Raw genomic sequence first — 24883 nt, 5'->3', positions numbered from 1 at the left:
GAAAAATAGAACCGTATGATAATTAGTATGCATTTTTGATATGACAAATAGAACCGGATGCTATAATTAGTATGCATTTTTGATAGCAAAAATTCAATTTCTGATATCAAAAATACAGTTTATGAAATCCAAAATACAATTGGTGATATCAAAAATAGCAGATCATTCTTGATATCACCAATTGTATTTTGGATTTTAGAAATGATGGATTAAATGTCACAACTGCTTGCCATACATTTTCAGAGTGCACTCGGTGACGCTGGAAGTAATTGGTTCGTTGCAATCAGGGCATCAAATCGTGTTCTCGTCCCAAGTCACAAGGAGGACGTGATGAGGCACACTGTCCGTTTAAAGTTGAACTCGATGCTCAATTTCAATGTGCTTTTGCATTTCCGTTCTTTTCAAAATCCAGCATTCACTGTCTCTGAAGAAGACGTGTTACAATGTCATACAGTTATTCATCTTCACTGCTAGTGTTGCGAGTGTCGCACACCGACCGTATGATGAGTCGGAACTCTCTCTAAAAAGCTGTGGAAGTCTTGGAGATGAGTGCTCAGTAGGTAGGGGAGCTGTGCGTTGAGAGCCGGGGCAGTGAAGTGAGCGCAGCGGGGCGCGGCGGGCTTGCCGACAGACAGTGATGTGGCATCTGACAGTGATTGTGCGGCAGCAAAGCGAGAGCTCCACCAAAGAGCCCGACTGGCCCGCTGGGGTGGCTGAAATCCTCGTGCAGCCTGCTGCGCCAGGGCCAGCCCTGAGCCAATCAGGGCGCCGGATTATTTAAGGAGCGGAGCGCCGCTTCTCGGCACTTCGTTGCCGAGTTGCACAATGGAGAGGTCTGGGATGAGCGTGCGGGTCTGGAGTCTTGTCTGTCTGCTGATGGCGGCTGCGGTGGACGTGTCTATAGCCCAGGGTCAGAACTGCTCGGTTAGTGACAACGAGAAAATGGCGTGTGGCGCCCCTGCAATCAGTAGAGCCGACTGTGAAGCGAGTAACTGCTGCTTTGATCAGAGGGGAAGACAGCCCTGTTATTACAGCAATGAGGGTGAGTGGTATGGGCAAAATCTCGTACAAACGGCTCCTGAGCGCATTGCTTTGCTAATCTTCTCCCCTCTCCCTCCAGTGACTGTGCAATGCACCACGGATGGTCAGTTTGTGGTTGTAGTACCCAGGAATGTGACCAGGCCTCCGCTGAGCCTTGACACCGTCAGCCTGCTGGGGGGTCAGGGCGCCCCCTGCAGCCCTGTTGGCACCACTGCTGGCTTTGCCTTGTTCCAGTTCCCAGTCAGTGCCTGTGGCAGCACACTGAAGGTGAGGAAGCGGTTCCCAGCTTTGGCCTGAGCATTGCAGCGCCTTGTGCTGATTGTCTTGGCTGTATAACGTGAGGGTCTGCTTCCCTCTTCCAGAGTGAGGGTGGCGATGTGGTGTACGAGAACACGATGTCCTCTAAACGTGATGTGCAGGAGGGGCCTGATGGCTCCATCACCAGGGACAGCTACTATGAGTAAGTGGGGCTCCCCAGTGGCCGTCTCCATGTGCCAGTACCCGACTGGGTCCAATGGCTGCCTGCTTCTCCTTCCAGGCTGACCTTCCTGTGCAAGTATTCGGGCAGTGAGCTTGTTCCTGTGGAGGCTGTAGTGTACACTGCAGCCCCGCCTCCTCCTTCAGTCGTGGCCCCTGGACCTCTCAGTGTGGAGCTCAGGATTGCAACGGGTACTGTGATGAGCCCTTGTACATGGCCATGCTATGTACTGGTTTCCAATGCATGCTGGCTTCCTAAAGCTCTCCGTCGTTCCTCCTGTAGAAGCTGTGTATGACACCTACTACGGTGATGGGGACTACCCCGTGACCAAGGTCCTGCGGGATCCTGTGTATGTTGAGGTTCGCATCCTGAATAGGACCGACCCCAACATTGTCCTGACTCTGGAAGACTGCTGGGCAACTTCCACCCCCAGCCCGCTCGGCCAGCCCCAGTGGAGCCTGCTGGTTGCTGGGTAACTGGAGCCCTGTATCTCTTGCCGGCCAGCTTGTGTTGGTGGTTTAGGCAGACCTCTTGACCCATGTGTGGTGCTCTTTCCAGGTGTCCGTACAGAGATGACCAGTACCAGACCACCTTGGTTCCTGTGGCTGGCTCTTCAGGGCTGCCATACCCAACGCACTACAAGCGCTTCATCGTGCAGATGTTCACTTTTGTGGATGCTGGCTCCCAGCTCCCTCTGAAGGCGAAGGTAAGGGTCTATTGGCCAAGGAACGCCACATTCCCCATGGCGGCATTGTATTGTACTGCATCTCGTGCTCCCCCAGGTGTTCATCCACTGTAGTGCAGCAGTGTGCCAACCCAGTGCTACTGACCGCTGTGTCACTCCGTGCAACCAGAGAATGAGTGAGTGGCTCGGTTCCAGTGTGAGCTGGACTGGCATCTTTCCCTAAGGCTCCCCCAGTGGAGGGGCTGCTTCTGTAATGCTGCTCTTGTCCCTTCAGGGAGAGCTGTTGCCCCGGTGCAGAGGGCCTCCAGGGAGATGGCCGTGGTGTCCAGTGGGGAAGTGATCCTGACTGCCTCTGAGCTCCCTGCTGTGGACAGGAGGGCTTCTCCCAGTGAAGGTGAGGAGGGGAGCTTTGACACTCTGCTGGCGCTCAGCCCTCTCATGTCTGCACCCTTGTGAGCTGCCTGTCCCTCTCCCGTCTCCACAGTGCCCCAGGCTTTCGGCTATGGTGTGCTGACCGTGGCTGCCTTCACGGTGCTTGTGCTCTGTGCTGTGGTGCTGGCGGCTGTGTGGAGAGCCAGGCCCCACATGCGGGCATCCCAACTGTAACTGGAGCAGGTTTTTGAATAAAATGTGGACTGTGAAATGTCTGACTCGCTCCGTTTCTTCTTGCCTTGCAAAGATCCTTCAGCCGTGTGCTCCAGAGCCTGACTCCAGGCCCTCTGTTCAGTGGCTGCTCTTCCCTCTAGTAATGCACGCCAACCGGTGTGTAGTACTCGTGGCCCTACTGTGCCTTTTACAGGGGTGGCAACAAGTGGCCCCTCCTTGTGTCCGCTGCTCAGAATTCCCTTTCGTGTGTGAGGGGTTGCTGAGAGTATAGTCCTGAGGTGGATTAAACTTGGTCTTTTGCTTGATCTGTATTGATTGGCATGTTGCCCAGATCCAAAGAAGAAATCCCAATAAGCTTCCTGTATCCACACTGTAAAAAATCTCTGTAGTTTTGAAGGTTAATTAACTAACTGTAATAGTGAAGGTTGAAATATGTTTATTCTTTAATGACAAACTACCGTATAATCAGTGTTCACAACTGTAAAATAACATTTAACAGAATCTCCGTTAATTCTGACGGTTAAAATACAATGATAATGAATGTTGAAAACAGTGTCTTTTTTATTACTTGAATTTTAAACCACTGTAAACCATCGTGAAACTAGAATTTCACTCGGTTAGTGAAGGATAAAAGACTGTAAGTCTGGGGGGAGTCGAATAACCTAACCGCGGTGCAATTCAGATTGCTTTAAAACCCCTTACAATTCGACATTTGTTTCAATTTGGCACTGCGCTGTATTCTACTTTTCAAATGAGTCCGTGATCTACAATATGCGATGTGTTCTTTTTATACCTGCTGTATAATCCTGCACTTAAACTGCCTTGTATCTACAATACTTGAGACAGTGGTATCGGACGCTGATGTAACGGTCACATTATTTGTTCCAATTTGTTCTGCCCCGTAGGTGACTTGAACCCGTATTTGCTCTTCTACTGACTCCGTCTTTCTGAAGTTATTGAATAGTATTGCAGTTACTCCGGTTGGGTCTGAAGTGATCATATTTGAGCTTTTGTATAGCTTATAGGTTATACGTCTACATCGCCATGGATAACGCCTGCTCATACATGAATTCTTAAACTAATTTCATTTACTTTCATGACGAATATATTTATGAACCATTAAATATTGTAAATGTAGTCACGGTTGTGAAGGTGTAAACCGTAGGCTGAAGAGAAAGCCAGCAATGGGATGAACACACATGTTATATGTCCCGGAGAGAAGGTACAGAATTCTAGCAACTCGTAAAATGAAACACTGAAATGACGTAATGACACATTCTGACCAATCGTAATGAATATGAGGTCAAAACGCGATGCATGCCCCCTTTCAATAATTGTGTACAGTTGCTGCCGCAATATTCAACGTGTCCGACTGATGAATTGACATGATTCGTGTGGAATCGTGAGATTATTCATCAATAAGGGACTAAACGGCAAAGAGCAATCAGCAACGCCTATATATTTTCTATTTCTTGAAATATTGTTTTGAGCAGATTGTAAAATGATGAATTGTATTGTACATTACAATGAATTGTATTGTAATGAAATGGTATTTTCCACCAATCACGAGCTCTATGGATAATTCAATTAAAACCGCCATGAACGCTGTTGACAACCCATTTCCCAAGTTCAATCGAGCCAAATTCAAAGTAATTAAAGAATGTTAAGTTAGTGAAATAAAAAGGTGCAAACGAATGTTGAAGAAAACATATCAAATACAAAATGAAGTCAAGTGACTGTGTCACAGATACGGCAATCTGCAACCCGTGAATTACATCCCTGGCACAGTGTTGAGAAATCCTTGTGCACACTGTCATTGAATTGTAATAATGAGACTGCGTTTGTCTCGGATAATCCCAGTTCCATAGTAAAGGCATGAAATGACATGCTTCGAGGTGTATTGCAAAATTCAATACAGCACCTGGTATTCTGTTGATAACTTGACTAATTGACATGATTCGCGTGGAATCGTGAGATTATTCATCAATAAGGGATTATTTAAAAAGACGACACGGCCACCTATCGCGGGGAGGAAAGCAGGTGGCAGGGTCCTAGTTCTACGAACTCACAGGCTACTATTATAATCATTAGCTGGAGTACTGGTAGTGGTACCAACAGCATTGAATTGAGTGTTGCTCATCTGCTCTCTGTAGCCTAAAAAATGAAGTCGGGACAGCACGAAACACGCTCACACAGCGGCAAAATCGGTTCCGTCGTCACTACTCGCTTCACCTGTGCAGGACGGGACGCACTGGGATCCGCGCTGGATCCGCGCCGCTGCTGTTGCAGCCCCACTTGTCGCCGAATTCCACGTGAAAATGTCGCGCTGTCTCCTCAGAGAGACACGCTGAGCGGGATCATCTCAGTGTATAAAAGGAGGCGGTGTGGGCTGGGTAAGCATCGCGAATCTGTGAGCTGTTCTTGTATTTTCGCCACAATGCTACGTACGAGGGCTTCTTGGTGTGGGCTGCTAGTGCTGTGTGTGTTCGCTGGGCTCTGCGACGCCGGCAGAGTTTCTAAGTGGGCGAGAGCCAAGCCTGCAGCCAGAGCCAAGCCTCCCGCCAGAGCCAAGGCCGTTGTGCGAGTGGATTCTTCTCTGTTCAAGCAGCAAGTCCCCCCCGTCGTGTGGGCACAGTGCGGGGACAGCGCGATCCAGGTGTCGGTGGAGAGAGACCTGTTCGGTACCGGCGAGCTGATCCAGGCTGCGGATATCCAGCTGGGAGGCTGTGCGCTCAGTGGGCAGAACGACACGGTCCTGGTCTTCCAGTCGGAGCTGCAGGGCTGTGGCAGCGCCCTGTCGGTAAGTAGGGGAGGGGGGAGAATACGGCTGTAGACTCGCACGGTGAATGGGTTAAACCATCCTGAGCTTAACCGTTGTGCCTTTCACTTGTAGATGACCGAAGACGAGCTGGTTTACAGCTTCTCCCTAAACTACCACCCGTCCCCGATTGCCAACACTGGCATCGTGAGAACCGACCCTGCTGTTGTCCACATCGAGTGTCACTACCTCCGGTGAGGACTCTGCTGCAGTACTGCTTCAGCCTAGCTGCTGTAGGATCGGTGTGTAATTGCTGTCTGCTCCATAGGCTCCACAATGTGAGCAGCGATGCCCTGCAGCCAACCTGGGTCCCATACACCTCCACCAAGTCTGCGGAGGATCTCCTGGACTTCTCCCTGCAGCTCATGACTGGTAGAGGCCAACCTAATGCAGCTCTAACCCTCCCGTGTACTGGAGTGCTGCTCTGCTCTGTAGAGGCCTCATGCTGCTCCCCGTCTCCGCAGATGACTGGAGCTCCCCTAGACCCTCCAACGTGTACTTCCTGGGGGACGTCCTGAACATCCAAGCCTCCGTCAACCAGGCCAGCCACGTGCCCCTGCGGCTGTTTGTGGACAGCTGTGTGGCCACCTTGACTTCTGACCCGACCTCTTCTCCCAGTTACACTTTCATTGGGAACTATGGGTGAGTGAGATCCCATAGCTAAGCATGGCCAGGGTGCTTGCAGGTGTTGGGTGTCGACTCCGAGCAGGGACTGATCATGGATTTCCTCCTGTCCCCAGTTGCCTGATTGATGCCAAGGTGACGGGCTCCAGTTCTCACTTCATGCCAAGACCTCAGGACGTCACTAAGCTGCAGATGGTGCTTGATGCCTTCAGGTTCCACAATGATGCCAACAGCTCTGTAAGTCTCCCAGCCACTCTGCCTCTGAGCTTTTGACTACTGCTTTTGCATCTTTGGATTGGTTGGCCTCTGCTTTCTCAACTGTGTGGCTTCTTTGGCATTGAAGCAGCTCTCCCAGGGTGCACTAACTGTGCCAATGTCTGTTCTGCTCAGATCTACATGACCTGCCACCTGAAGGTGACTGCTGCTTCCCAGGCTGTGGACAACCTGGACAAGGCCTGCTACCCTGTGGGCAACAGGTAGAGGGGGAGGAGGGTGCTTGAGGCCCTTGGTGTCCTTCTCCGGGTCTCCGTCCTGATGGCTGTATCCCTATTGTAGCTGGAGCTCGGTGGATGGGAGCGATCAGGTCTGTAGCTGCTGTGACTCCAGCTGTAGCCCTGTCTCTAAATCCAGGTACTTTGGGAGGTACAGGAGGGACTTGGCTTTCAAGGAGGGTAAGGATCCTTTGCCTGGTTGTGCGTGTGGTACTGGGGTATAGTATGTGTGGCTGGATCCAAGCCTCTCCACCTTCCAGAATGGGAAGGTGATGCCACAGTGTTTGTGCGTGTGCTGGAGAAGCCGCAGGATGCCATCCCTCCAGTGGAGACGAATGCCCAGAGGTCTCCCCTGACTGCAGAGGACCGCAAAGAAGCAGGTACTGGGGCCTATTGAAATTGGAGCCAGAGGTTGCGGTCTCTTGCTGTAGTCTGGGTTTGACCTAAAGTGAGTGACCAGTGGGGTGGGCTTTCTTTGCAGGCATCTCTGCTGAGGTTGTGCTCCTGGCTGGTGTGGTGGCTGCTGTGGCTGTGGTGTGCATTGCTGTGCTGGGGACTGTGCTGTACAGGAGAGCAAGCTCACCCACAGCTTGACTGTTGTGTGAATGATCAATAAAGCTGAGAACAGACCATGCCCTGTGTCTTTCCTGTTTGCTCTCCAAGTTCAGCAGGATGGCAATCCATGGCCACTACAGCTGGTCTAAAACTGTCCTTTAGCTCGCAGTTGGCGTGTTGCTGCTTTCCAGGATCTCTGCAGCTTTTGTGCCTACAGCTAGTGATGCCGAAAATTAGGCCCTGGAGGGCTCGAAATCACGTGTTCAGAAAAAGATTCCCACTTTCAGAACATCGCACCACAGTGCCACGGGGCTGGCAGCCTACAGCTGATCGGAGGACACTGTATCGTAGAAACTGCAGGAGGAGAACGGGGTTACAAACGCTTACATCCGACACGAAGCTACCCGGTTAGATCAGATGTGTAGATCACGAATTATTGTTCGAAAAGCAGCTTTGCATGTTCATCTATTCAAAGCAAATGTGAATTAACCTATGAGGGATTAACTTCCTGTTCAACTAACGTCATTATCTCGAAGAGAAACCTGTGCATGCGTGCGCCATGCCCGTGGCCGTTTACATATTTTTCCATAGAAACGATCATCTGATGCCACTATGCAGTGTTGGGTCTGTTACATCGAATCTGAGGTTTGATTTGAGATGTATACATTCGTCACAGAGCGGGAATCCGAGCTAGGAGTGTGTACCTTTGCGTTTGCTGTATTTTGGGTCGACTGGAGGTGATCCCAGATCGGCTTGGGCTTTTTCTCCTATGCCGAAACGCCGCAAACCCTTTGAAACTAGTCGAAACAGAATGACGTAATGAAGATAAACTGACATTGTCATTTTGGTAGCGACTGCGGAGACGGTGGCGTAACATTAAAAAGCCGTAGAGGGTTGTTGATTTGTATTGCTATAATCTCCATTTTCAGATGACCAGTCCTGCATTATTATTATTAGTAGTAGTAGTATATAATTATTATTATTTATTGATTGGCAGACGCCCTTAGCCAAGGCGAATTACAAAACATAAGCGCAATACAACGTGCAAACATACAGTTCAGTACGAGGCATCAAACAATACAAATTCAGATTTACATAATACAAAGCAATTCAAAGCATAGTACATTTTATAAATTCCTATTTTAATCAGTTCACTTTGTGACCAGTCTCTGCTTATTCTTAATGATTACATGACTTACAACATATAGCATTGTTTTAACAGATCTTGACCCCTTTGTACAGTTGTGTTTCTATTGGAGCAATCTGTACTGTACCTTGCGCAAATGTACAGCAACTGTATCTCCTGCCTGGGATTAAAGCCACAAATCTCTGCTCCAGAGCTCTAATCCCAGCGAAGTGGCACAAAGGTTAGAGAGCCCGCTGTTTTAATGCGCTACCGGGACCTCCAAAAGAGCAGCAGTTACCTGCCGTTTGTTTCAATTGGGGACATTTTTATGGCAAGCCGTTGTGACATTTAACCCATAATTGCTGATATCTAGAATACAATTGTTGATATCAAGAATTAACCTGCTAACTGTTGATATCAAAAATGCATACTAATTAACATTCGGTTTCGTCTGCTTTCCGTGTTATAGTTAATCCCCTTCTTCGGAAAAGTCCCCAAGTAGATGTTCATAATTCAGAGCACTCAGAATGGCCATTCGTCTCGTTGTTAAAGCCTGACATTGCCCTGTTCACTGTTGAATAAACAATCTCAGCGGTAGCCATTCTCTACTGGCATTTTTCCTGTTTGTGTTTCTGGTAACACTTTACAATAATGGGCATTCATTCTTTATGAATTCCGATAGTACAACACAGGAAAAACACATGAATGCATGATGTTATTCTTGTGAACTCAGATGTATGTATATGTCTTCACACATGAATTCACACAAGCAAGTAAGAGGGTATGAACTCATTACAAATACAAATTCAATACAAATCGAGACTGGCTATTTGAATAAAAGCAAACAAAATGTATGGATTCATCACAATTTTGAGGTTTAAAATGTATTATTGCTTGTAATAATCGGGGTTTTGCCACGTTACGTTTTCTTGTAAAGAATCATGCTTATTTACAAGCTAATGCACTTCATGTTTACAGCCAATTATTTGAAAGTCATGACTGATTCATGTTATCTCGTAACGAACACTGCATGAGCAGACCATTATAGTAAAGTCCTTAGTCTAAGGGCAAGAATGTATTCTAAAATATGTAGGTATAGGGGTTTCATGCTGTTTGGGATGTACTACTACAAACGGTGCCCCGATGTGCCTGTGAATCGAGTCACACACGGGTCCGCTGGGTCATCAACGCGTTCCACGGCATTCAGTGATCATAATAATAACAATAATAATAATACCTTTATTTATTCAGCGCTTTTTTGATGGTGCTCAAAGCGCTTTACAGAATTTAAAAACAGAGTAAAACAAGAAAACAATGAACAATGTAATTATTACTGTTAGACAGAGGGAAATACTGAATTCCGCGTTCATGGGTCAGCGCAGCGCGGGAACTTAGGCGCCGTGATTGTGGGAGACGTCACGGGCCGAGGGCATATATAGGGGCGCCCGGTCCGCCGCAGAAGTAGGACAGGACAGAAGTGATAGAGACGGGTGTAGCTGCATTACAATGTTTTGAAAAATAAAGCCTGTTGCAGGAAACACGGCTCGGTCCGATTATTTGTTGTTTTGGTGGCGAACACACGCAGCAGATATCGCTACAATATTTACACGTATATACATGCGCTAACATTTAAAAACAATAATTGTATGCCCTTACAGCAAAGCATGAAGCGGCTATACCCACATATTTCAGTTGACTATAGTCGTTCGATCATGCAGTGTTCATTAGGAGAAAAACATGAATAAGTCATGACTTCAAAATAATTGTCTTTAAACATGAAGTGCATGTGATTAGCTTGTAAATAAGCTCGATTCCTTACGAGAAAACGTAACTTGGCATAACGCCGATTATTGCAAGAAAAATATATTTTAAAATTCAAAATTGAGATGAATCCATATATTTTGTTTGCTTTTATTCAAATAGCCAGTCCCGATTTGTACACATGATTAACACCATTTGTTGAATTACGAATTAATTCATGAGGAACATACTGCAGAAAAGAAGACCCTTAATAATCATGAATCATAATGAATTCATACCCTCTTACTCGCTCGCCAGGGGATTAAAAAAGAATTCCATATGAATAAGAGTCTTTACATCATGATGAATTCACATACTTGAATTACAAATGAGTTCACAAGAATTACATCATGCATTCATGTGTTTTCCCCGTGTTGTACTATCGGAATTCATGAGGAATTAATGCCCATTATTGTAAAGTGTTACCGTGTTTCCCCTTGCTTCGTTGTGCCATATGCTTTTATCTTGTATCAAATTAAAGAACAAGTTGTGACCTTTCGTATTTTAAGGCAAATCGGCTGACAGGCTAGAAACAAACACTCGGGCATACGCAAATCAGCCCTGTACACTAGGACACATGGCTGATTTCGCAAGCCTGTAGCCCATGCTATGAAGACTCTACATACGCGAGTAAGACATCGTTTGAAAGCCCCCGGTCTCTAGTTTCTCCAAATCGTGTTCTCGTCCCAAGTCACAAGGAGGACGTGATGAGGCACACTGTCCGTTTAAAGTTGAACTCGATGCTCAATTTCAATGTGCTTTTGCATTTCCGTTCTTTTCAAAATCCAGCATTCACTGTCTCTGAAGAAGACGTGTTACAATGTCATACAGTTATTCATCTTCACTGCTAGTGTTGCGAGTGTCGCACACCGACCGTATGATGAGTCGGAACTCTCTCTAAAAAGCTGTGGAAGTCTTGGAGATGAGTGCTCAGTAGGTAGGGGAGCTGTGCGTTGAGAGCCGGGGCAGTGAAGTGAGCGCAGCGGGGCGCGGCGGGCTTGCCGACAGACAGTGATGTGGCATCTGACAGTGATTGTGCGGCAGCAAAGCGAGAGCTCCACCAAAGAGCCCGACTGGCCCGCTGGGGTGGCTGAAATCCTCGTGCAGCCTGCTGCGCCAGGGCCAGCCCTGAGCCAATCAGGGCGCCGGATTATTTAAGGAGCGGAGCGCCGCTTCTCGGCACTTCGTTGCCGAGTTGCACAATGGAGAGGTGTGGGATGAGCGTGCGGGTCTGGAGTCTTGTCTGTCTGCTGATGGCGGCTGCGGTGGACGTGTCTATAGCCCAGGGTCAGAACTGCTCGGTTAGTGACAACGAGAAAATGGCGTGTGGCGCCCCTGCAATCAGTAGAGCCGACTGTGAAGCGAGTAACTGCTGCTTTGATCAGAGGGGAAGACAGCCCTGTTATTACAGCAATGAGGGTGAGTGGTATGGGCAAAATCTCGTACAAACGGCTCCTGAGCGCATTGCTTTGCTAATCTTCTCCCCTCTCCCTCCAGTGACTGTGCAATGCACCACGGATGGTCAGTTTGTGGTTGTAGTACCCAGGAATGTGACCAGGCCTCCGCTGAGCCTTGACACCGTCAGCCTGCTGGGGGGTCAGGGCGCCCCCTGCAGCCCTGTTGGCACCACTGCTGGCTTTGCCTTGTTCCAGTTCCCAGTCAGTGCCTGTGGCAGCACACTGAAGGTGAGGAAGCGGTCCCCAGCTTTGGCCTGAGCATTGCAGCGCCTTGTGCTGATTGTCTTGGCTGTATAACGTGAGGGTCTGCTTCCCTCTTCCAGAGTGAGGGTGGCGATGTGGTGTACGAGAACACGATGTCCTCTAAACGTGATGTGCAGGAGGGGCCTGATGGCTCCATCACCAGGGACAGCTACTATGAGTAAGTGGGGCTCCCCAGTGGCCGTCTCCATGTGCCAGTACCCGACTGGGTCCAATGGCTGCCTGCTTCTCCTTCCAGGCTGACCTTCCTGTGCAAGTATTCGGGCAGTGAGCTTGTTCCTGTGGAGGCTGTAGTGTACACTGCAGCCCCGCCTCCTCCTTCAGTCGTGGCCCCTGGACCTCTCAGTGTGGAGCTCAGGATTGCAACGGGTACTGTGATGAGCCCTTGTACATGGCCATGCTATGTACTGGTTTCCAATGCATGCTGGCTTCCTAAAGCTCTCCGTCGTTCCTCCTGTAGAAGCTGTGTATGACGCCTACTACGGTGATGGGGACTACCCCGTGACCAAGGTCCTGCGGGATCCTGTGTATGTTGAGGTTCGCATCCTGAATAGGACCGACCCCAACATTGTCCTGACTCTGGAAGACTGCTGGGCAACTTCCACCCCCAGCCCGCTCGGCCAGCCCCAGTGGAGCCTGCTGGTTGCTGGGTAACTGGAGCCCTGTATCTCTTGCCGGCCAGCTTGTGTTGGTGGTTTAGGCAGACCTCTTGACCCATGTGTGGTGCTCTTTCCAGGTGTCCGTACAGAGATGACCAGTACCAGACCACCTTGGTTCCTGTGGCTGGCTCTTCAGGGCTGCCATACCCAACGCACTACAAGCGCTTCATCGTGCAGATGTTCACTTTTGTGGATGCTGGCTCCCAGCTCCCTCTGAAGGCGAAGGTAAGGGTCTATTGGCCAAGGAACGCCACATTCCCCATGGCGGCATTGTATTGTACTGCATCTCGTGCTCCCCCAGGTGTTCATCCACTGTAGTGCAGCAGTGTGCCAACCCAGTGCTACTGACCGCTGTGTCACTCCGTGCAACCAGAGAATGAGTGAGTGGCTCGGTTCCAGTGTGAGCTGGACTGGCATCTTTCCCTAAGGCTCCCCCAGTGGAGGGGCTGCTTCTGTAATGCTGCTCTTGTCCCTTCAGGGAGAGCTGTTGCCCCGGTGCAGAGGGCCTCCAGGGAGATGGCCGTGGTGTCCAGTGGGGAAGTGATCCTGACTGCCTCTGAGCTCCCTGCTGTGGACAGGAGGGCTTCTCCCAGTGAAGGTGAGGAGGGGAGCTTTGACACTCTGCTGGCGCTCAGCCCTCTCATGTCTGCACCCTTGTGAGCTGCCTGTCCCTCTCCCGTCTCCACAGTGCCCCAGGCTTTCGGCTATGGTGTGCTGACCGTGGCTGCCTCCACGGTGCTTGTGCTCTGTGCTGTGGTGCTGGCGGCTGTGTGGAGAGCCAGGCCCCACATGCGGGCATCCCAACTGTAACTGGAGCAGGTTTTTGAATAAAATGTGGACTGTGAAATGTCTGACTCGCTCCGTTTCTTCTTGCCTTGCAAAGATCCTTCAGCCGTGTGCTCCAGAGCCTGACTCCAGGCCCTCTGTTCAGTGGCTGCTCTTCCCTCTAGTAATGCACGCCAACCGGTGTGTAGTACTCGTGGCCCTACTGTGCCTTTTACAGGGGTGGCAACAAGTGGCCCCTCCTTGTGTCCGCTGCTCAGAATTCCCTTTCGTGTGTGAGGGGTTGCTGAGAGTATAGTCCGGAGGTGGATTAAACTTGGTCTTTTGCTTGATCTGTATTGATTGGCATGTTGCCCAGATCCAAAGAAGAAATCCCAATAAGCTTCCTGTATCCACACTGTAAAAAATCTCTGTAGTTTTGAAGGTTAATTAACTAACTGTAATAGTGAAGGTTGAAATATGTTTATTCTTTAATGACAAACTACCGTATAATCAGTGTTCACAACTGTAAAATAACATTTAACAGAATCTCCGTTAATTCTGACGGTTAAAATACAATGATAATGAATGTTGAAAACAGTGTCTTTTTTATTACTTGAATTTTAAACCACTGTAAACCATCGTGAAACTAGAATTTCACTCGGTTAGTGAAGGATAAAAGACTGTAAGTCTGGGGGGAGTCGAATAACCTAACCGCGGTGCAATTCAGATTGCTTTAAAACCCCTTACAATTCGACATTTGTTTCAATTTGGCACTGCGCTGTATTCTACTTTTCAAATGAGTCCGTGATCTACAATATGCGATGTGTTCTTTTTATACCTGCTGTATAATCCTGCACTTAAACTGCCTTGTATCTACAATACTTGAGACAGTGGTATCGGACGCTGATGTAACGGTCACATTATTTGTTCCAATTTGTTCTGCCCCGTAGGTGACTTGAACCCGTATTTGCTCTTCTACTGACTCCGTCTTTCTGAAGTTATTGAATAGTATTGCAGTTACTCCGGTTGGGTCTGAAGTGATCATATTTGAGCTTTTGTATAGCTTATAGGTTATACGTCTACATCGCCATGGATAACGCCTGCTAATACATGAATTCTTAAACTAATTTCATTTACTTTCATGACGAATATATTTATGAACCATTAAATATTGTAAATGTAGTCACGGTTGTGAAGGTGTAAACCGTAGGCTGAAGAGAAAGCCAGCAATGGGATGAACACACATGTTATATGTCCCGGAGAGAAGGTACAGAATTCTAGCAACTCGTAAAATGAAACACTGAAATGACGTAATGACACATTCTGACCAATCGTAATGAATATGAGGTCAAAACGCGTTGCATGCCCCCTTTCAATAATTGTGTACAGTTGCTGCCGCAATATTCAACGTGTCCGACTGATGAATTGACATGATTCGTGTGGAATCGTGAGATTATTCATCAATAAGGGACTAAACGGCAAAGAGCAATCAGCAACGCCTATATATTTTCTATTTCTTGAAATATTGTTTTGAGCAGATTGTAAAATGATGAATTGTATTGTACATTACAATGAATTGTATTGTAATGAAATGGTATTTTCCACCAATCACGAGCTCTATGGATAATTCAATTAAAACCGCCATGAACGCTGTTGACAACCCATTTCCCAAGTTCAATCGAGCCAAATTCAAAGTAATTAAAGAATGTTAAGTTAGTGAAATAAAAAGGTGCAAACGAATGTTGAAGAAAGCATATCAAATACAAAATGAAGTCAAGTGACTGTGTCACAGATACGGCAATCTGCAACCCGTGAATTACATCCCTGGCACAGTGTTGAGAAATCCTTGTGCACACTGTCATTGAATTGTAATAATGAGACTGCGTTTGTCTCGGATAATCCCAGTTCCCTAGTAAAGGCATGAAATGACATGCTTCGAGGTGTATTGCAAAATTCAATACAGCACCTGGTATTCTGTTGATAACTTGACTAATTGACATGATTCGCGTGGAATCGTGAGATTATTCATCAATAAGGGATTATTTAAAAAGACGACACGGCCACCTATCGCGGGGAGGAAAGCAGGTGGCAGGGTCCTAGTTCTACGAACTCACAGGCTACTATTATAATCATTAGCTGGAGTACTGGTAGTGGTACCAACAGCATTGAATTGAGTGTTGCTCATCTGCTCTCTGTAGCCTAAAAAATGAAGTCGGGACAGCACGAAACACGCTCACACAGCGGCAAAATCGGTTCCGTCGTCACTACTCGCTGCACCTGTGCAGGACGGGACGCACTGGGATCCGCGCTGGATCCGCGCCGCTGCTGTTGCAGCCCCACTTGTCGCCGAATTCCACGTGAAAATGTCGCGCTGTCTCCTCAGAGAGACACGCTGAGCGGGATCATCTCAGTGTATAAAAGGAGGCGGTGTGGGTAAGTATCGCGAATCTGTGAGCTGTTCTTGTATTTTCGCCACAATGCTACGTACGAGGGCTTCTTGGTGTGGGCTGCTAGTGCTGTGTGTGTTCGCTGGGCTCTGCGACGCCGGCAGAGTTTCTAAGTGGGCGAGAGCCAAGCCTGCAGCCAGAGCCAAGCCTCCCGCCAGAGCCAAGGCCGTTGTGCGAGTGGATTCTTCTCTGTTCAAGCAGCAAGTCCCCCCCGTCGTGTGGGCACAGTGCGGGGACAGCGCGATCCAGGTGTCGGTGGAGAGAGACCTGTTCGGTACCGGCGAGCTGATCCAGGCTGCGGATATCCAGCTGGGAGGCTGTGCGCTCAGTGGGCAGAACGACACGGTCCTGGTCTTCCAGTCGGAGCTGCAGGGCTGTGGCAGCGCCCTGTCGGTAAGTAGGGGAGGGGGGAGAATACGGCTGTAGACTCGCACGGTGAATGGGTTAAACCATCCTGAGCTTAACCGTTGTGCCTTTCACTTGTAGATGACCGAAGACGAGCTGGTTTACAGCTTCTCCCTAAACTACCACCCGTCCCCGATTGCCAACACTGGCATCGTGAGAACCGACCCTGCTGTTGTCCACATCGAGTGTCACTACCTCCGGTGAGGACTCTGCTGCAGTACTGCTTCAGCCTAGCTGCTGTAGGATCGGTGTGTAATTGCTGTCTGCTCCATAGGCTCCACAATGTGAGCAGCGATGCCCTGCAGCCAACCTGGGTCCCATACACCTCCACCAAGTCTGCGGAGGATCTCCTGGACTTCTCCCTGCAGCTCATGACTGGTAGAGGCCAACCTAATGCAGCTCTAACCCTCCCGTGTACTGGAGTGCTGCTCTGCTCTGTAGAGGCCTCATGCTGCTCCCCGTCTTCGCAGATGACTGGAGCTCCCCTAGACCCTCCAACGTGTACTTCCTGGGGGACGTCCTGAACATCCAAGCCTCCGTCAACCAGGCCAGCCACGTGCCCCTGCGGCTGTTTGTGGACAGCTGTGTGGCCACCTTGACCTCTGACCCGACCTCTTCTCCCAGTTACACTTTCATTGGGAACTATGGGTGAGTGAGATCCCATAGCTAAGCATGGCCAGGGTGCTTGCAGGTGTTGGGTGTCGACTCCGAGCAGGGACTGATCATGGATTTCCTCCTGTCCCCAGTTGCCTGATTGATGCCAAGGTGACGGGCTCCAGTTCTCACTTCATGCCAAGACCTCAGGACGTCACTAAGCTGCAGATGGTGCTTGATGCCTTCAGGTTCCACAATGATGCCAACAGCTCTGTAAGTCTCCCAGCCACTCTGCCTCTGAGCTTTTGACTACTGCTTTTGCATCTTTGGCTTGGTTGGCCTCTGCTTTCTCAACTGTGTGGCTTCTTGGGCATTGAAGCAGCTCTCCCAGGGTGCACTAACTGTGCCAATGTCTGTTCTGCTCAGATCTACATGACCTGCCACCTGAAGGTGACTGCTGCTTCCCAGGCTGTGGACAACCTGGACAAGGCCTGCTACCCTGTGGGCAACAGGTAGAGGGGGAGGAGGGTGCTTGAGGCCCTTGGTGTCCTTCTCCGGGTCTCCGTCCTGATGGCTGTATCCCTATTGTAGCTGGAGCTCGGTGGATGGGAGCGATCAGGTCTGTAGCTGCTGTGACTCCAGCTGTAGCCCTGTCTCTAAATCCAGGTACTTTGGGAGGTACAGGAGGGACTTGGCTTTCAAGGAGGGTAAGGATCCTTTGCCTGGTTGTGCGTGTGGTACTGGGGTATAGTATGTGTGGCTGGATCCAAGCCTCTCCACCTTCCAGAATGGGAAGGTGATGCCACAGTGTTTGTGCGTGTGCTGGAGAAGCCGCAGGATGCCATCCCTCCAGTGGAGACGAATGCCCAGAGGTCTCCCCTGACTGCAGAGGACCGCAAAGAAGCAGGTACTGGGGCCTATTGAAATTGGAGCCAGAGGTTGCGGTCTCTTGCTGTAGTCTGGGTTTGACCTAAAGTGAGTGACCAGTGGGGTGGGCTTTCTTTGCAGGCATCTCTGCTGAGGTTGTGCTCCTGGCTGGTGTGGTGGCTGCTGTGGCTGTGGTGTGCATTGCTGTGCTGGGGACTGTGCTGTACAGGAGAGCAAGCTCACCCACAGCTTGACTGTTGTGTGAATGATCAATAAAGCTGAGAACAGACCATGCCCTGTGTCTTTCCTGTTTGCTCTCCAAGTTCAGCAGGATGGCAATCCATGGCCACTACAGCTGGTCTAAAACTGTCCTTTAGCTCGCAGTTGGCGTGTTGCTGCTTTCCAGGATCTCTGCAGCTTTTGTGCCTACAGCTAGTGATGCCGAAAATTAGGCCCTGGAGGGCTCGAAATCACGTGTTCAGAAAAAGATTCCCACTTTCAGAACATCGCACCACAGTGCCATGGGGCTGGCAGCCTACAGCTGATCGGAGGACACTGTATCGTAGAAACTGCAGGAGGAGAACGGGGTTACAAACGCTTACATCCGACACGAAGCTACCCGGTTAGATCAGATGTGTAGATCACGAATTATTGTTCGAAAAGCAGCTTTGCATGTTCATCTATTCAAAGCAAATGTGAATTAACCTATGAGGGATTAACTTCCTGTTCAACTAACGTCATTATCTCGAAGAGAAACCTGTGCATGCGTGCGCCATGCCCGTGGCCGTTTACATATTTTTCCATAGAAACGATCATCTGATGCCACTATGCAGTGTTGGGTCTGTTACATCGAATCTGAGGTTTGATTTGAGATGTATACATTCGTCACAGAGCGGGAATCCGAGCTAGGAGTGTGTACCTTTGCGTTTGCTGTATTTTGGGTCGACTGGAGGTGATCCCAGATCGGCTTGGGCTTTTTCTCCTATGCCGAAACGCCGCAAACCCTTTGAAACTAGTCGAAACAGAATGACGCAATGAAGATAAACTGACATTGTCATTTTGGTAGCGACTGCGGAGACGGTGGCGTATACAAAAATCGAATCCATGTATTTTTAACAAAAGCAGTGACTTTTTCGGGGTTCGGACCGCGTACGCCAGGCGCTCCTCTGAGCTGCAGGAGTTAACCGAGGAGCGTTAGGAGCACTGCGCGAAATAGCCGGATTTCTCGTGGACGAAAATGTAACTGTACAGACTTACGATGAGAGTGATTAGTTTGTAATGTGTTCCTATACCATACCGGTCACGACAGCAACAGGTGAGCGAGCATTCAGTGCGCTAAAACTACTCCAAACACATTTGTGCTCCGCTATGAAAGAAAAATGACTTTGATCTCAGGCACCTGCACATCAATAAGGATCTCAAACTCATTCATGGAGATGATTCATGTTATCTCGTAACGAACACTGCATGAGCAGACCATTATAGTAAAGTCCTTAGTCTAGGGGCAAGAATGTATAGTAAAATATGTAGGTATAGGGGTTTCATGCTGTTTGGGATGTACTACTACAAACGGTGCCCCGATGTGCCTGTGAATCGAGTCACACACGGGTCCGCTGGGTCATCAACGCGTTCCACGGCATTCAGTGATCATAATAATAACAATAATAATAATACCTTTATTTATTCAGCGCTTTTTTGATGGTGCTCAAAGCGCTTTACAGACTTTAAAAACAGAGTAAAACAAGAAAACAATGAACAATGTAATTATTACTGTTAGACAGAGGGAAATACTGAATTCCGCGTTCATGGGTCAGCGCAGCGCGGGAACTTAGGCGCCGTGATTGGGGGAGACGTCACGGGCCGAGGGCATATATAGGGGCGCCCGGTCCGCCGCAGAAGTAGGACAGGACAGAAGTGATAGAGACGGGTGTAGCTGCATTACAATGTTTTGAAAAATAAAGCCTGTTGCAGGAAACACGGCTCGGTCCGATTATTTGTTGTTTTGGTGGCGAACACATGCAGCAGATATCGCTACAATATTTACACGTATATACATGCGCTAACATTTAAAAACAATAATTGTATGCCCTTACAGCAAAGCATGAAGCGGCTATACCCACATATTTCAGTTGACTATAGTTGTTCGATCATGCAGTGTTCATTAGGAGAAAAACATGAATAAGTCATGACTTCAAAATAATTGTCTTTAAACATGAAGTGCATGTGATTAGCTTGTAAATAAGCTCGATTCCTTACGAGAAAACGTAACTTGGCATAACGCCGATTATTGCAAGAAAAATATATTTTAAAATTCAAAATTGAGATGAATCCATATATTTTGTTTGCTTTTATTCAAATAGCCAGTCCCGATTTGTACACATGATTAACACCATTTGTTGAATTACGAATTAATTCATGAGGAACATACTGCAGAAAAGAAGACCCTTAATAATCATGAATCATAATGAATTCATACCCTCTTACTCGCTCGCCAGGGGATTAAAAAAGAATTCCATATGAATAAGAGTCTTTACATCATGATGAATTCACATACTTGAATTACAAATGAGTTCACAAGAATTACATCATGCATTCATGTGTTTTCCCCGTGTTGTACTATCGGAATTCATGAGGAATTAATGCCCATTATTGTAAAGTGTTACCGTGTTTCCCCTTGCTTCGTTGTGCCATATGCTTTTATCTTGTATCAAATTAAAGACCAAGTTGTGACCTTTCGTATTTTAAGGCAAATCGGCTGACAGGCTAGAAACAAACACTCGGGCATACGCAAATCAGCCCTGTACACTAGGACACATGGCTGATTTCGCAAGCCTGTAGCCCATGCTATGAAGACTCTACATACGCGAGTAAGACATCGTTTGAAAGCTCCCGGTCTCTAGTTTCTCCAGTCTCTGGTATATTTTATAGTTTTGAAAAACGTACAATTTATTTCTCCGATCGCGGAAGATCTGAAAATAATGGGGCGGAGTGTAAAGGGTTGAGTTTCAAATCACCGGACGTCAATTAGTATGCATTTTTGATATGAAAAAAAGAACCGTATGATAATTAGTATGCATTTTTGATATGACAAATAGAACCGGATGCTATAATTAGTATGCATTTTTGATAGCAAAAATTCAATTTCTGATATCAAAAATACAGTTTATGAAATCCAAAATACAATTGGTGATATCAAAAATAGCAGATCATTCTTGATATCACCAATTGTATTTTGGATTTTAGAAATGATGGATTAAATGTCACAACTGCTTGCCATACATTTTCAGAGTGCACTCGGTGACGCTGGAAGTAATTGGTTCGTTGCAATCAGGGCATCAAATCGTGTTCTCGTCCCAAGTCACAAGGAGGACGTGATGAGGCACACTGTCCGTTTAAAGTTGAACTCGATGCTCAATTTCAATGTGCTTTTGCATTTCCGTTCTTTTCAAAATCCAGCATTCACTGTCTCTGAAGAAGACGTGTTACAATGTCATACAGCTATTCATCTTCACTGCTAGTGTTGCGAGTGTCGCACACCGACCGTATGATGAGTCGGAACTCTCTCTAAAAAGCTGTGGAAGTCTTGGAGATGAGTGCTCAGTAGGTAGGGGAGCTGTGCGTTGAGAGCCGGGGCAGTGAAGTGAGCGCAGCGGGGCGCGGCGGGCTTGCCGACAGACAGTGATGTGGCATCTGACAGTGATTGTGCGGCAGCAAAGCGAGAGCTCCACCAAAGAGCCCGACTGGCCCGCTGGGGTGGCTGAAATCCTCGTGCAGCCTGCTGCGCCAGGGCCAGCCCTGAGCCAATCAGGGCGCCGGATTATTTAAGGAGCGGAGCGCCGCTTCTCGGCACTTCGTTGCCGAGTTGCACAATGGAGAGGTGTGGGATGAGCGTGCGGGTCTGGAGTCTTGTCTGTCTGCTGATGGCGGCTGCGGTGGACGTGTCTATAGCCCAGGGTCAGAACTGCTCGGTTAGTGACAACGAGAAAATGGCGTGTGGCGCCCCTGCAATCAGTAGAGCCGACTGTGAAGCGAGTAACTGCTGCTTTGATCAGAGGGGAAGACAGCCCTGTTATTACAGCAATGAGGGTGAGTGGTATGGGCAAAATCTCGTACAAACGGCTCCTGAGCGCATTGCTTTGCTAATCTTCTCCCCTCTCCCTCCAGTGACTGTGCAATGCACCACGGATGGTCAGTTTGTGGTTGTAGTACCCAGGAATGTGACCAGGCCTCCGCTGAGCCTTGACACCGTCAGCCTGCTGGGGGGTCAGGGCGCCCCCTGCAGCCCTGTTGGCACCACTGCTGGCTTTGCCTTGTTCCAGTTCCCAGTCAGTGCCTGTGGCAGCACACTGAAGGTGAGGAAGCGGTTCCCAGCTTTGGCCTGAGCATTGCAGCGCCTTGTGCTGATTGTCTTGGCTGTATAACGTGAGGGTCTGCTTCCCTCTTCCAGAGTGAGGGTGGCGATGTGGTGTACGAGAACACGATGTCCTCTAAACGTGATGTGCAGGAGGGGCCTGATGGCTCCATCACCAGGGACAGCTACTATGAGTAAGTGGGGCTCCCCAGTGGCCGTCTCCATGTGCCAGTACCCGACTGGGTCCAATGGCTGCCTGCTTCTCCTTCCAGGCTGACCTTCCTGTGCAAGTATTCGGGCAGTGAGCTTGTTCCTGTGGAGGCTGTAGTGTACACTGCAGCCCCGCCTCCTCCTTCAGTCGTGGCCCCTGGACCTCTCAGTGTGGAGCTCAGGATTGCAACGGGTACTGTGATGAGCCCTTGTACATGGCCATGCTATGTACTGGTTTCCAATGCATGCTGGCTTCCTAAAGCTCTCCGTCGTTCCTCCTGTAGAAGCTGTGTATGACGCCTACTACGGTGATGGGGACTACCCCGTGACCAAGGTCCTGCGGGATCCTGTGTATGTTGAGGTTCGCATCCTGAATAGGACCGACCCCAACATTGTCCTGACTCTGGAAGACTGCTGGGCAACTTCCACCCCCAGCCCGCTCGGCCAGCCCCAGTGGAGCCTGCTGGTTGCTGGGTAACTGGAGCCCTGTATCTCTTGCCGGCCAGCTTGTGTTGGTGGTTTAGGCAGACCTCTTGACCCATGTGTGGTGCTCTTTCCAGGTGTCCGTACAGAGATGACCAGTACCAGACCACCTTGGTTCCTGTGGCTGGCTCTTCAGGGCTGCCATACCCAACGCACTACAAGCGCTTCATCGTGCAGATGTTCACTTTTGTGGATGCGGGCTCCCAGCTCCCTCTGAAGGCGAAGGTAAGGGTCTATTGGCCAAGGAACGCCACATTCCCCATGGCGGCATTGTATTGTACTGCATCTCGTGCTCCCCCAGGTGTTCATCCACTGTAGTGCAGCAGTGTGCCAACCCAGTGCTACTGACCGCTGTGTCACTCCGTGCAACCAGAGAATGAGTGAGTGGCTCGGTTCCAGTGTGAGCTGGACTGGCATCTTTCCCTAAGGCTCCCCCAGTGGAGGGGCTGCTTCTGTAATGCTGCTCTTGTCCCTTCAGGGAGAGCCGTTGCCCCGGTGCAGAGGGCCTCCAGGGAGATGGCCGTGGTGTCCAGTGGGGAAGTGATCCTGACTGCCTCTGAGCTCCCTGCTGTGGACAGGAGGGCTTCTCCCAGTGAAGGTGAGGAGGGGAGCTTTGACACTCTGCTGGCGCTCAGCCCTCTCATGTCTGCACCCTTGTGAGCTGCCTGTCCCTCTCCCGTCTCCACAGTGCCCCAGGCTTTCGGCTATGGTGTGCTGACCGTGGCTGCCTTCACGGTGCTTGTGCTCTGTGCTGTGGTGCTGGCGGCTGTGTGGAGAGCCAGGCCCCACATGCGGGCATCCCAACTGTAACTGGAGCAGGTTTTTGAATAAAATGTGGACTGTGAAATGTCTGACTCGCTCCGTTTCTTCTTGCCTTGCAAAGATCCTTCAGCCGTGTGCTCCAGAGCCTGACTCCAGGCCCTCTGTTCAGTGGCTGCTCTTCCCTCTAGTAATGCACGCCAACCGGTGTGTAGTACTCGTGGCCCTACTGTGCCTTTTACAGGGGTGGCAACAAGTGGCCCCTCCTTGTGTCCGCTGCTCAGAATTCCCTTTCGTGTGTGAGGGGTTGCTGAGAGTATAGTCCTGAGGTGGATTAAACTTGGTCTTTTGCTTGATCTGTATTGATTGGCATGTTGCCCAGATCCAAAGAAGAAATCCCAATAAGCTTCCTGTATCCACACTGTAAAAAATCTCTGTAGTTTTGAAGGTTAATTAACTAACTGTAATAGTGAAGGTTGAAATATGTTTATTCTTTAATGACAAACTACCGTATAATCAGTGTTCACAACTGTAAAATAACATTTAACAGAATCTCCGTTAATTCTGACGGTTAAAATACAATGATAATGAATGTTGAAAACAGTGTCTTTATTTATTACTTGAATTTTAAACCACTGTAAACCATCGTGAAACTAGAATTTCACTCGGTTAGTGAAGGATAAAAGACTGTAAGTCTGGGGGGAGTCGAATAACCTAACCGCGGTGCAATTCAGATTGCTTTAAAACCCCTTACAATTCGACATTTGTTTCAATTTGGCACTGCGCTGTATTCTACTTTTCAAATGAGTCCGTGATCTACAATATGCGATGTGTTCTTTTTATACCTGCTGTATAATCCTGCACTTAAACTGCCTTGTATCTACAATACTTGAGACAGTGGTATCGGACGCTGATGTAACGGTCACATTATTTGTTCCAATTTGTTCTGCCCCGTAGGTGACTTGAACCCGTATTTGCTCTTCTACTGACTCCGTCTTTCTGAAGTTATTGAATAGTATTGCAGTTACTCCGGTTGGGTCTGAAGTGATCATATTTGAGCTTTTGTATAGCTTATAGGTTATACGTCTACATCGCCATGGATAACGCCTGCTCATACATGAATTCTTAAACTAATTTCATTTACTTTCATGACGAATATATTTATGAACCATTAAATATTGTAAATGTAGTCACGGTTGTGAAGGTGTAAACCGTAGGCTGAAGAGAAAGCCAGCAATGGGATGAACACACATGTTATATGTCCCGGAGAGAAGGTACAGAATTCTAGCAACTCGTAAAATGAAACACTGAAATGACGTAATGACACATTCTGACCAATCGTAATGAATATGAGGTCAAAACGCGATGCATGCCCCCTTTCAATAATTGTGTACAGTTGCT

The 24883-nt window shown here is 48.6% G+C and overlaps 3 protein-coding genes and 1 long non-coding RNA gene across 4 annotated transcripts; all 4 read left to right on the top strand.

Annotated features, from left to right (window-relative positions):
* The first annotated feature begins 465 nt into the window (after nucleotides 1-465).
* On the top strand, nucleotides 466-3317 carry LOC136718802 (uncharacterized). The gene is made up of 2 exons (XR_010805322.1): nucleotides 466-1710; nucleotides 1802-3317. It is a non-coding gene; the product is annotated as an uncharacterized LOC136718802 (long non-coding RNA).
* A 1872-nt stretch (nucleotides 3318-5189) lies between these two features.
* On the top strand, nucleotides 5190-7373 carry LOC136719413 (zona pellucida sperm-binding protein 3-like). The gene is made up of 9 exons (XM_066697335.1): nucleotides 5190-5610; nucleotides 5704-5822; nucleotides 5897-6000; nucleotides 6093-6270; nucleotides 6369-6489; nucleotides 6643-6728; nucleotides 6883-6923; nucleotides 7004-7123; nucleotides 7204-7373. Exons 1-9 carry the CDS (start codon nucleotides 5248-5250, stop codon nucleotides 7335-7337), a joined length of 1266 nt encoding a protein of 421 aa, XP_066553432.1. The 5' UTR covers nucleotides 5190-5247; the 3' UTR covers nucleotides 7338-7373.
* Nucleotides 7374-11426: 4053 nt separating this feature from the next.
* Nucleotides 11427-13411, top strand: LOC136719412 (zona pellucida sperm-binding protein 4-like). The gene is made up of 9 exons (XM_066697334.1): nucleotides 11427-11589; nucleotides 11722-11909; nucleotides 12005-12102; nucleotides 12181-12311; nucleotides 12403-12592; nucleotides 12679-12826; nucleotides 12903-12981; nucleotides 13080-13199; nucleotides 13290-13411. The coding sequence occupies exons 1-9, from the start codon at nucleotides 11427-11429 to the stop codon at nucleotides 13409-13411; spliced, it is 1239 nt and encodes a 412-aa protein (XP_066553431.1).
* A 9074-nt stretch (nucleotides 13412-22485) lies between these two features.
* Nucleotides 22486-23972, top strand: LOC136718795 (zona pellucida sperm-binding protein 4-like). The gene is made up of 3 exons (XM_066696545.1): nucleotides 22486-22948; nucleotides 23025-23103; nucleotides 23202-23972. Exons 1-3 carry the CDS (start codon nucleotides 22781-22783, stop codon nucleotides 23381-23383), a joined length of 429 nt encoding a protein of 142 aa, XP_066552642.1. The 5' UTR covers nucleotides 22486-22780; the 3' UTR covers nucleotides 23384-23972.
* The last annotated feature ends 911 nt before the right edge of the window (nucleotides 23973-24883 follow it).

This window comes from Amia ocellicauda, chromosome 23 (genome assembly GCF_036373705.1).
Source record: "Amia ocellicauda isolate fAmiCal2 chromosome 23, fAmiCal2.hap1, whole genome shotgun sequence".
NCBI classification, from domain to species: Eukaryota; Metazoa; Chordata; class Actinopteri; order Amiiformes; family Amiidae; genus Amia; species Amia ocellicauda.
The sequence above is the reverse complement of the archived record's forward strand: the minus strand, read 5'-3'. Positions and strand labels throughout refer to the sequence as shown.